The sequence below is a fragment of the Manis pentadactyla genome, chromosome 4 (assembly GCF_030020395.1).
Source record: "Manis pentadactyla isolate mManPen7 chromosome 4, mManPen7.hap1, whole genome shotgun sequence".
NCBI classification, from domain to species: domain Eukaryota; kingdom Metazoa; phylum Chordata; class Mammalia; order Pholidota; family Manidae; genus Manis; species Manis pentadactyla.
Window position 1 is genome coordinate 140,888,897 of NC_080022.1, and position 12,706 is coordinate 140,901,602.

General features: G+C 42.5%; 2 protein-coding genes across 7 annotated transcripts in view; one reads left to right on the forward strand and one right to left on the reverse strand.

Moving 5' to 3' along the window:
• RPA1 (replication protein A1) overlaps window positions 1-5,622 on the reverse strand; it is a 70,202-nt gene extending 64,580 nt beyond the window's left edge. Inside the window, exon 1 of one of the 2 annotated variants that reach the window (XM_036906176.2) lies at window positions 5,472-5,622. In XM_036906176.2, coding sequence (XP_036762071.1) covers window positions 5,472-5,504 — 33 coding nt within the window. In that variant the 5' untranslated portion in view covers window positions 5,505-5,622. The remainder of the gene's footprint in view (window positions 1-5,471) is intronic. The other variant, XM_036906175.2, reaches the window with a different exon arrangement.
• A 107-nt stretch (window positions 5,623-5,729) lies between these two features.
• SMYD4 (SET and MYND domain containing 4) overlaps window positions 5,730-12,706 on the forward strand; it is a 64,803-nt gene continuing 57,826 nt past the window's right edge. For 2 of the 5 annotated variants that reach the window (XM_036906172.2, XM_036906173.2), the window contains exons 1-2: window positions 6,958-7,103; window positions 12,516-12,581. Coding sequence is in view for 3 of the 5 variants with exons in the window: in XM_036906173.2 (XP_036762068.2) it covers window positions 12,576-12,581 (6 nt within the window). In the remaining 2 variants the exon portion in view is untranslated. Of the gene's footprint in view, window positions 6,038-6,957; window positions 7,104-12,515; window positions 12,582-12,706 lie in introns of those variants that run through there. The other 3 variants (XM_036906169.2, XM_036906170.2, XM_036906174.2) reach the window with 3 other exon arrangements.

A 12,706-nucleotide genomic window follows, 5' to 3' on the forward strand; every position in this document is an offset into this window, starting at 1 on the left:
ATTAAGGTTCCACAAGAAAAACAATGTGATTACATTCACCCTTATTGAGCCCCCCACACCACATGGCAGTCACTGTCCATCAGGGTAGTAAGATGCCACAGAGTCCCTGTTTGTCTTCTCTGAGCTACACTGTCTTCCCTGTGACCCCACACACACCATGTGCAACAATCATGATACCCCACAACCCCCTTCTCCCTCCCTCCCCACCTCCCCTCCCTCACCCCTCCCCTTTGGTAAGCACTAGACCCTTCTTGGAGTCTGTTAGTCTGCTGCTATTTTGTTCCTTCAGTTTTGCTTCATTGTTATACTCCACAAATGAGGGAAATCATTTGGCACTTGTCTTTCTCCACCTGGCTTATTTCACTGAGCATAATACCCTCTAGCTCCATCCATGTTGTTGCAAATAGTAGGATTAGTTTTCTTCTTATGGCTGAATAGTATTCCATTGTGTGTATGTACCACATCTTCTTCATCCATTCATCTACTGATGGACATTTAGGTTGCTTCCATACCATGGCTATTGTAAATAGTGTTATGATAAACATAGGGGTGCATATGTCTTTTTGAATCTGAGAACTTGTTTTCTTTGGGTAAATTCTTAGGAGTGGAATTCCCAGGTCAAATGGTATTTCTATTTTTAGTTTTTTGAGGAACCTTCATATTGCTTTCCACAATGGTTGAACTAGTTTACATTCCCACCAGCTGTGTAGGAGGGTTCCCCTTTCTCTGCATTCTTGCCAGCATTTGTTGTTCGTAGTCTTTTCGATGCTGGCTATCCTAACCGGTGTGAGGTAATATCTCATTGTGGTTTTAATTTGCATTTCCCTGATAATTAGCGATGTGGAGTATCTTTTCATGTGCCTATTGGCCATCCCAGTTTCTTCTTTGGAGAAGTACTTTATTATTCTTTTTAACTTCAATTGTGTCATCATAAAACAGTGTAAGATTTACTCTTCTGGGACATATAGCAGGATATGTACACTTAAGACAATACTGCTGTAAAGTTTTCAAATTAACATTGTTAATAAAACTTAAAGCAACAGAATGTAATAGTCAAGGACACATGCATTCAAATTCTCTACACTTCGATTTCTTCATTTGTAAGATGGAAGTAATGATAAAAATCTACCTTACAAAGTTGCTGTTAAATATTATCACAGATAAAATATCTGGGACAATGGAAATGATCAAAAATAATAGTTCCCTTCCCCTTCTTTATATTACCCAATTAAGAAACAAATGTTTTCTATTTACCACAATGGACAGTTTAGTATCTTGCCCTAAATCACACAGCTAGTAAGTGAACAAACAGGAATCCGGGTCTCAGCATAAAGGGATTTAGCTTAGTAAAAAAAGTCAAGGAAGGCTCCTCTGAGGAAAAAGCTGAGCAGAGATCTGAAGATTGTTAGCCAGGAGGGATGAGAGTGAACTACCACCTAGGCAGAGGGAAAAGAATGTTCAAAGGCCTTGTGGACTGCCAGCGAGAAGAGACTTTAGGATGTATATAGGAAGAACAAACATTAGGATTTGAGGTTCAAGGATTTTTGTCGTTGAGGCCACAGTTCCGGAGTTCTGATGTTGCTGAGGTGATTTACCAGCCGTGAGGGTGATGGTCCTAGGACACCTGTTATCAAACTGGTTCCACTCCTCAAAATTAGTGAGGACACCAAGAAACGTGGGTAGATTCTATCAGTGTGTGCTGGAGCCAGCTCCCCAAGGGCTAGCAAACACTGACGGTGCACATCTCTTCCCAGCTTCGAGTCAGTGACATATTGGTAGCTTGAACTTGGTGTGATGAGGGTACTTACACCATGGAAGTCAGCAAACACACTACATATCAGGGGTTTCCCCATTCTCTGCTTCCTACCCTCCTCAGGGAGCTGCTTGTTAAACATTTACCTACCACCACTCCACTGGTCATCAATGCTTATCATATTTAAAGTTCAAACATTTAAAAATAATGATTCATTTTAGAGATAACATTATATATTAACATTTTTATGAAAAAATAGCTAATTTTCCAAAAAAGTTGAGAATGGCATTGCTTACATGTTTTCAAATCTTTTCGAAATCTGGTTTAATAGGAGAGAGCTGTATTTTTGTACTTGCTCTGCACATAGTCTGTTGTGATGTATTTTAATAAAATCAGGTCTCACACAAATATGTAGTTGGAAAAGGATTACTTAATAGCTGTTTCAGATAATTGTTGATAATGTTTTCTATTACAACAAAACTAATAAGTGGCAGTTTCTTAAAGGTTAATTGCAGTTGAAATATGAAACCACATCAGTAAACTTTACTACAGTTAGAATTTTTTTAAAAAAGGCCTTTGTGGAAGGCAAGAGTATGGAACATACCAAGAATTTAAATTAAAAAAGAAAAAAGGCTGGAAAGGAGGAGAGAACAAGTGGGAATATGCTATGAAGGGAATGGCAGGTGGAAGGTTATGCTAGTTCAAGTGAGTAGTCCACTCAAGAAACTATGGTGCCAGGTCCTAGCCATGGCAATCAGACAACACAAATAAAAGGAATCCAGATTGGTAAGGAAGAAGTTAAACTGTCACTGTTTGCATATGACATATTGTCAAAATGGTCATCCTGCCTAAAATAATCTAGATTCAATGCAATTCTCTATCAAAATACCAATGGCATTCTTCAACAAACTAGAGCAAACAGCTTTAAAATTCATATGGAATCACAAAAGACCATGAATAGCCAAACCAATTCTGAGAAGGAAGAATAAAGCAGGGAGGATTATGCTCTCCAACTTCAAGCTCTACTAACAAAGCCACAGTAATCAAAACAATTTGGAACTGGCACAAGAACAGACCCATAAATCAATGGAACAGAATAGAGAGCACAGATATAAACCCAAGCATATATGGTCAATTAATATACGATACAAGAGCCACAGATATACAATGGGGAAATGACAGCCTCTTCAACAGCTGGTGTTGGCAAAACTGGACAGCTATATGTAAGAGAATCAAACTGGATCATTGTTTAACTCCATACACAAAAGTAAACTTGAAATGGATCAAAGACCTGAATGTAAGTCACGAAACCATAAAACTCTTAGAAGAAAACATAGGCAAAAATCTCTTGAATATAAACACGAGCAACTTTTAACATCTCCTTGGGCAAGGGAAGCAAAAGCAAAATGAACAAATGGGACTACATAAAGCTAAAAGGCTTCTGCACAGCCAAGGACACCATCAATAACCAAAAGGCATCCTACAGTATGGGAGAATGTATTTGTAAACGACATATCCGACAAGGAGTCAACACCCAAAATATATAAAGAACTAACATATCTCAACACCCAAAAAGCAAATAACTCGATTAAAAAATGGGCAGAGGATATGAAGAGACACTTCTCCAGAGAAGAAATTCAGATGGCTAATAGGCACATGAAAAGATCCTCCACATTGCTAATTATCAGGAAAATGCAAATTAAAACCACAATAAGATATCACCTCACACCAGTTAAGATGGCCAACATAGAAAAGCCAAGAAACAACAAATGCTGGCGAGAATGAGGAGCAAGGGGAACCCTCCTCCATGGCTGGTGGGAATGTAAACTAGTTCAACCATTGTGAAAAATATGGAGGTTCTTCAAAAAACTAAAAATAGAAATACCATTTGACTCGGGAATTCCACTCCTAAGAATTTACCCAAAGAAAACAAGTTCTCAGATTCAAAAAGACATATGCACCCCTATGTTTATAGTAGCACTATTTACAATAACAAAGATTTGGAAGCACCCTAAGTGGCCATCAGTAGATGAATGGATAAAGAAGATGTGGTACATATACTCAATGGAATACTAATAAGAAGAAAACTAATCCTACTATTTGCAACAACATGGATGGAGCTAGAGGGTATTATGCTCAGTGAAATAAGCCAGTTAAAGACAAGTACCAAATGATTTCCCGCATTTGTGGAGTGTAACAACGAAGCAAAACTGAAGAACAAAACAGCAGCCGACTCAGACTCCAAGGGACCAGAAGTTACCAAAGGGGAGGGGTGGGGGAGGGGATTGAGGGGTATTATGATTGGCACACATGATGTAGAGGGGTCACAGGGAAGACAGTGTAGCTGAGAAGACAAGTAGTGACTGTGGCATCTTAGTACACTGACGGACGGTGACTTCAATGGGGTACCAGGGCAACTTGATAATATGGGTGAATGTAGTAACCAGAATGTTTTTCATGTGAAACCTTCATAAGAGTGTATATCAATGATATCTTAATAAAAATAAAAATTAACAGAAAAAAGAAAAGAAACTGTGGTGCCAGTGTGGATGGAGAGAAGTAGATGAATTTAAGAAATATATGTGTAGTGACTATAGCATCTTACTATGCTAATGGACAGTGACTGCAATGGGGCGTGGGGGGGGGGGAATTGATAATATGGGTGAATGTAGTAACCACAATGTTGCTCATGTGAAACCTTTGTAAGACTGTATATCAATGATACTTTAATAAAAAAATAAAAGTAAGTAAAATAAAAAAAGTGAGAAGAAAAAAAAAAAGAAATACAGTGAGGTAAAATATACCAGACTTGATGATGGACTAGACATCCAGCATGATGGCGATTGTAAGAATGACTCCACAGTTTCTGGCTAGTTCCTCCAGATGAGGAACAAAGAGGCCCAAATTTATTAAGACATGAATTTCCTTTCCAAACAGATTGAATTTTAAATGCCTTTGAGATATCAAGTAGATATCCAAGTAGATATGCAGTAGACAGATTATAGAGGTTTGTCTTTCAGAGTAAAGACGGCTCCAGATAAATTTGTGAGCAATTGACATATACACGGTAACGAAATTGTCTTGGCAGAAGAGGGCCTAGAGCCAAGCCTTGAGTCAACAAAAAATTTACACAAGACCTGCAAATGACCGAGAAAGCCAAGCGAAGCTGAGCCATAGAAGCCAAAAGAATAGTGTTAATTAACAAAAGCAAAGCTCAACAGAATCAAATGCTGCTGAGGACTCAGAAGTTGAAAACTGAGACGTGTCTGTTGGATTTAGCGACTTGGAGCCATTGCTAACTTATGCCAAAGTTATTTCTATAGTGACCAGGGGATGACTAACTGGAATTGGTTACAGGGTTAACGGAAAGGAAGAAATGAAATAGGTCAAAACAAAACAACTCAGGAAGTTTGGCTGTGGGTGGGGGAAGCGGAGGAGACACAGTGGCAGCGGGAAGGTAGTGGGGAAGTTTCAGCAATTAATTTTGTTACGTTTTCCTAAGAAGGAAAGACATGAGCATGTTTAACAGACGACGGGAAAAATCTTTTAAAGGGAGGGTGATGCTTCCAGGGAGTCAACGGCGGTTACCCCCGCCCCCACCCGCACCCTCTCTCGCGCATTCTTTCCCCACCGCCCCCAGCTCCCCTCCCGCTTCTCCAGCCCGCACAGCCTCAGGTCCACCCCGGCCTGCCGGCCCAGCTCGCAGGGGTGTCCTCACCGCAATGGCCCCCTCGCTCAGGTGGCCCACCATGGTTTCCCGCGGACCAACGCCGCGCCAACTCCCGCGCTCCGGCTGCTTCCAAGCCCCGCCTTCACTCCCGGGGTCCCGCGCGCTCCAAAGCCATTGGCCCGAGGAACTGCGTGCGTCGCTCCCGCCTCCCCACGTGCGCACGGCACAGGGGCAGAACTAGGGGCCGAGCAGCTACCGCATTGGCCGAGGCGCGGCGGGCGGCCCACGTGACCCATCTGCGCTCAGGTTCGGGGCCTAGTTGCGGGAGGAAAGAGGTAGGGGCGGGGTGTCCTGCCGCCTGGCTCGCCGAGTGTGCTGCGGAAGTGGCGAGGGCCGCTTGCTGACTGTTTCCGGGAGCTTTTCGAGCGGTCTCTCGGAAAAATAGAGGGGGTTATTTGCGGTTATTTGGGGAGTAGACAGACCGAGAGTTAGATCTCTTCCCCGATAGTTCCGCAGCTAAGTGTAGTCAAAGCAGTGACTTAATTTCTTCAGCAACCCAGTGCCGAGCCCTGCGGTGCCAAATCCTGAGCTTGGCACAGCGCCGTCCTCTCAAGGTAAATAAAACCTGGTCCCTGTCCTCCGAGGAGAGCACAGTCTGTTGAGTTTCCTCTGTGACTAGCCCTAGTTCGAGGCAGACTAGCCGCAGGAGAGACACATGGAAAATCAAGAAAGGCTTCCCGGAGGAGGTGCCATTTGTCTGAATCCTGAAAGAGGTGTGGGAATTTGCTAGATGGACTCCAAGTGAGGGTAGGGATGCTCCCGAAAGATAAAAGCGTACGCAAAAACTAGAGAAATGAATACCCTGGCAAACTGGGGATAGCTTTGAGTAGCTCAGGATAGTAGGGTACAGAGTAAGAAGTGAGACTTGAGCATTAGAAAGTAAGCCAAGGCTCAAATAATGAAGGGTTTGTACTGGCTTCCGTAAATGCTAGCAGCATTGATGTATTTAAGGCCGAGGACCGACCTGTCTCAATGTGGAGGACGGATTGAACTGGGAGGGAGGGGGATGAGTGGGGGCATGGGGACTGGTTATGACACTCTGGAAAGAATGGCAGACAGGAGATGGTGAGGATTTGAACTAAAGGAATTGCCTGGGGATTGAAAGAAAAAACTGAACTATGTAAGAGAAAATTTGTTAATAGCTACGGGGGAGAATGAGAAAGAAAAATCTGGGATATCTCACAGATTTATGACTTAAGCAACTAGGATAGATGGAGGTCTAAGGACAAGTGTGGTGGGTATCCAATGGTGCTTGGAACAAAGTAGGCTTTCAGTACATGTTTCTGAGTGAAAGGATGTTGAGTGAATTGGTGTGAAAGAATTAGATACTTCCTAAGCATATAAACAATGATAGAAAAAGACAATAGGATTTGATATTGTTGCCTCACACTTGCTTGAATGAAATCTTGGTTTTTGAGAATTGTGCATTGTAGAGGTCTGAATTCCTTATTTTATTTTATTAATCATTTTATAGATCTAAAGGAGCATGGATCTGCCTGTGGATGAGTGGAAAGCATATGTACTTCAAAAGTGGTCTTTGCTTCCCAAGTCCATCCAAGTCACAATTTCTACAGCAGAGACTTTGGGTGATATCTTTCTTCACTCTTCTTCACTTCTTCAGTAAGTGAATGGAAGCTTGAACCAGAAATTTTGATCTAGAAAATATTCTCTTTTGTCATTTGCTCTCAGGTTGTATCTCTTTTTCATTGAAGGATTAAGTTCAAATTTTTATATTTTAGACCATTCAGCAGTTCTCACCATTTCCAGTTTTTTCTAACCTACTTATAAAGAACAGGTGGAGTTGCTATTTAGTTTTAGTTTTTCGGTGTTGATGTTGTTTCAAAAATCAGTGCCTTGCCACAGCCACTAGGCTGTGAAGTTTGCCATCTTGCAAAGGATATAGTGGAGGTTTACTAGCTGCACATAGAAATTTGTAAGTGCTCAAATTTGGAAAGGACCTTACAGGTCATATAATCTGACCCCAGTATTTTTCAATTGATTTTGACTACACTCCTAAGTAAGAAATGTTCTTTTACATCACAACCTAGTTCACACATACCTTTATACAAAACTGAAACAAGAGTTCCCCAAAACGTCATTCAGTGAATTTTTACTGGTCACCTATTTTGTGCCAGCCACTATGCTAGATGCTTAGTGAACAAAATATACACAGATCCTTAACCTTTGAAGAGCTTAGTTCTAGCAAGGAGGGACAGACAATAAAAATCAAAAATAAGTTTAACACATACAACATGATATGTTAAAGTGATAAATATAGTAGAAAAAGAAAAAATAGAACAGGATAGGGGAAATAGGCAGGCTGGGAGTGAGAGTGCAGGTTGTAGTATTAAACAGTATATCACATAGGGCCTCATTGCAAAAGTGACCATTGAGCAAAGTCTTGGAGATACATGAGTTAACAAAGTAGATAGCTGAGGAAAGAGCATTACAAGCAGAGATCCTAAGGTGAAAGCGTGTCTGGCATATTCAAGCAATAGCAGAAAGGCTAGCATGGATGAACAGAGTAAGCCAGAGGGGGAGTAGTAGGAAATAACATCAGTCAGGTAATGGGATGTGCATGGGGGTTGGAGGAGAGCCAGTGGCACAAATCACATTGCTCTTGTAAGTAGGCACCTTGCCTTTTTACTGTGAGTAGGAAGTTATTGCATGGTAAGGTAGGCAGGTCACCCTAAAAATGACCCCCAGCATTCTTATCCCCTGGTTATTCAGTCTAACATTAACCTAGGTACTGCTATGAAGGGATTTTGCAGATGTAATGAAAGTCCCAAAGTTGACCTTGAGGTGTAATTACTTGGGTGGACCTAACCCAATCAGGTGAGACCTTTAAAAACAGAGCGTTTTTTTCCAGCTGGTAGCAGAAAAGAAATTCAAACAGATTGAAAATACAAGATTTGAATGCACTTTTGCTGGCTTTGAAGATGAAGAGGGCCACATGAAAAGGAATGCAGGCAGCTTTCACAAACTTAAAGTGGTTCCTGGCTAACAGCCAATGAGGAAATGGGGACCTCAGACCTGCAATTCCAAGAAACTGGCTTCTGCCAACAGCTTGAATGAACTTAGAAGCAGAGTCTTTCCCAGATCCTCCATATAAGAGGTCACCTTGATTTCAGCCTTATGAGACCCTAGACAGCCCAGCCCCAAGCCCACCTGGACTTCTAATCTACAGAATTGCGAGAATAATAAACATTTTAACTACTGAATTTATGGTAATTTGTTACACAATAGTAGAAAACTAATTCACAGGGTTTTGAGAGAAGAATGATACGATTATATTTTAAAGCAGAGGTCAGCAAACTACAGCCTGCAGCGTAAATCCATCCCACTGCCTGTTTCTTGTGGTCATCAACTAAGAATGGTTTTTATAGAAACATTTTCAGTCTCTTTGATGACGGGGAGCACTACCTTCAAACCCCAATTAAAGTGATAGCCATTTAAAAGAGAATTCCATTCTGATTAGTAGATCTGTATTACAAAAAATTATTCTAAATTATTATGTGTTGAATTTTGTCCATAAAAATTTTGTAGAAATTTATTTTCTCTTGTTATAAAAATGCCTATGTAATAGCCTTGATTTTACCTCTTGGCCCACAAAACCTAAATATTTATTTTTTGGCTTTCTACAGAAAAGGTTTGCTGACCTCTCTTTTAAGGGATTACTCTGACTGCTGTACTAAGAATAGACTATAGGAGAAGGGTGGAGACAGACCTGTTGGGGGGCTATTGCATGAATCCATGTGAGAAATTAAGTGATAGTAACTTGGGTCAGAGTGATAGTAGTGGGGATGATGAGAAGTGGGTGGATTCTGAAGGTTGACTTAATAGCATTTCCTGAAAGAAGGGAAATGGTATGGTAGAGAATGAGAGAAGTAAAAAGTGACTCTGGGGACTTAGGCCGGAATGGCCAAAGGTAAAAGAATGAAATGACCATCACCTGAGAGGGCTATAGGTGCAGCTATTTGGGGAAGGAAGGTGAGGGTTTATATTTTAGCTTGAGGTACCTACTCAGGTGGAGCTTTTAAAATGAGCATGGAGTTAAGGAGAGAGGCCTGGGCTAGAGATACAAAGTTGGAAGTAGTACGTGGTATTTCGAGCCACAAGACTGGATAAGTTCACCAAGAAGGATAGTGTAGATACTTACTTCATGGGATGTACTTCATATTTTCCCTTTAGTCATCTCATTTTCAAAGTACTAATCAGGACCCACTAACTTGATTTCCTGACACCCTGTGTCAGGACTTGCAATTTGAAAAATAATGTCTAAAGCTCTATAGGATCTGTGGATTCCCTTCATAGAATTTCTGAATATAATGGAAAACTGATGAAAACTGGGAAATAGAGTTATCCCAAGGTAAATTAATATAGCTTACTAACAACAAACTATAATAATCCACAAGAATCATTGAACTTTTGATACATTGAGAGGAATATTGTGGATAAAATGAAAATTCTTATGGCCAGGATTCTCACCTGGCCCTGGTTGACTAGCTCACTGCACACCTGTGGGCAATACATGGCTGTTGACTCTATAAAGAGCTCCGCCAAGTGCTCTGTGCGCAAGATGGTGGCAGGCCTGCAAGGCCGCAGGAGAACAGAGCAGATGCTGGAGTGGTGGCAGCACCAAGGACAGAGGCCCAGAGGACGACTGTGCAGAGAGGCCCAGAGGATGGCTGTGTGGGACAGCTGTGCAGACAGAGGGACCCAGAGGCAGAGACCAGCTTGCTGCATGCACACTCGATCTGAGTGAATGGGATTCTAGTGACTGACCTGCCACCTGGAAATAAAGTTGGGTACAACCCTTTCACCCCAAGAACATTTTGCTGTCAATTTCTTTGGTCACACTGAATCCATAGCGAACTTGCCCAGGGCTGAAACCCACTGGCAAGACAATTGGCAAAAGTCTGCAGGGTTCACTGTTGACCAAGGAAAAAGACAAGCTGTCCTTATGGGAGGGGTGCTTCATCGGGCTGCCCCTGTGAATGGGGAAAGAGTGGGTCGTCCCCAATGGGTATGTGGTCTGAGGTGGCTTGCATTCTAGAGGACTGGGCCCCACCCCAGGACTGGAGGCAAGTGGAGGTGACACCTGAGGCAGTAGGGGTGGCTCTTGATATAGTAAGCAGATCCTTTGAGAAGCAGAGTGCCCGTGAGGCAGCGGGGACTGGGTTGGCTGCTTCTTACAGTCTTAAAAAGGTCTACAGAGGAGACCCAAGAAATGGTGGTGCAAGATCATGAGCTGCAAACTTCTGTGGATTCCCTGAGGAGGGAAATGTCATTGATGCAAGAGGAGGTGGCATGAGAACACAAGCTGCAAACTTCTGTGGATTCCCTGAGGAAGGAGATGGCATTGATGCGGAAGGAGGCAGCACGAGAGCACCGGCAGCAAGGTGCCATTGGAGACGAGACAGCGCTGCCAGGTGTTCTGAAGGAGGAAGAGGCCATCAAGGAAAAAGAAGAACTCCTGAGGGGAAGCCCCGGCAGAGGTGACACGTACAGTAGCTGAAGCAATGAAAACCTAGAAAGAAAGAAGACCTGTTACAGGGGAAATTTGAGGGTTACAAGGACCCAGATGTGGGTTGATTTGATACAGGCAGGAGTAGATGGAAGGAAATTAGATGGGAAGCCAAATAGGATCTTACTGGAGCTATGGCAACAACTGAAACTAGTGCAGCAGTTCAAGCCATTAAGACTAAAGAGGCAGAGGTCACAGACAGAGCCACAAGTCTGGCCTGTGTGTCTGCAAGACTTTTTGCTGGAGAGGCTGGAGAAAAATGTTCGAGCTTCCTTGCACAGGGACCATTGCAGAGGACTAAGGGCACATAGGTTGAGAGGAGAGAATCCTGGAGGGGTGGAGTGTGGATATAAATGAGAATCTTGTGGCCAGGGTTCTCACCTGGCCCTGGTTGACTAGCTCACTGCACACCTGTGGGCAATACTTGGCTGTTGACTCTATATAAAGAGCTCTGCCCAGTGCTTTGTGTGTAACACAGTGGCAGGGCTGCAAGGCTGCAGGAGAGCAGACCAGAGGCTGGAGTGGTGGCAGCACCAAGGACAGAGGCCCAGAGGACGGCCGTGCGGGACAACTGTGCGGACAGAGGGACCCAGAGGCAGAGACCGGCTTGCTGCATGCACACTCGCTCTGAGTGAATGGGATTCTAGTGACTGACCTGCCACCTGGAAATAAAGTTGGGTATAACCCTTTCACCCCAAGAACATTTTGCTGTCAGTTTCTTTGGCCACATTGAATCCGTAGCAAACTTGCCCGGGGCTGAAACCCATTGGCAAGACAAATATAAATCAAGGAAGAGTGCCTGGTCACTAACTTTTGTAGTTCTTTAAGACTCCAGCCTAGGCTCCCTTTCCTTGTTATTTTGTATGCTCAACCGATGTAGCTTCATTGACATCCATGACATCAGTTATTTCCTACTGATGATTACTCTTAAAATTATATCCAGCCTTCATCTCTCCTCTGAGACTCAAATCTCCAAATCTAAGTTAAAGTGTCAAAGATACTTAAAATTCTACAGATCCAACCCCAAACTCGCAATCTTGTCTTCAAAATTAGATTCCCTTCCAGTGGTCCCTATCTTAGTGAATTATACTGCCTTATTTCGGTTCCTAAAACTAGAAAATTATGTTTAAAAATAACTCAGGATATTCCCCCGTCAATGTCAGATCATCTTCTGTGATCCCTTATGAATTATACCACCATCTGTCCAGTCGCTACCCAGAAATCCGGGAGTCGTGCCTGATTTTTCCTTCTTCCTCACACCCCATATTAAATCCACTCCCAAATTTTATCCATTAGATTTCTTTCAAATTTGGCAAATAAGACTTCTGCTTCTGGGTAGGATATAATAGGCCAAAGCAGGTAACACTCCCACCGCAACTTTTAAAAATTTGATAATTATAGTATCATGTTTGAAAAATTCAGAGAGCAACGAAGACTAGATAGACTAAAATTCCAGAAAGGAAAGAATCCTTCCTAAGATAATCACTAGCTATTTTCTTTCCTAGGGTTAAAGGCTGAAGATTAGGCTGGCCCCAAGCAGAGGGACTCTCCTGGGGGAATCCACAATGAAAGTAGCAGACTTTTTGGCAGTCATTTGGGACTGATGTGATGGGTTACTAGTGAAACAGTGCACCATTTCTGATCTTACAGTCCATTTACATTTCTTCCGTGCATTGTTCAGTTGTGTCCTTTGCCC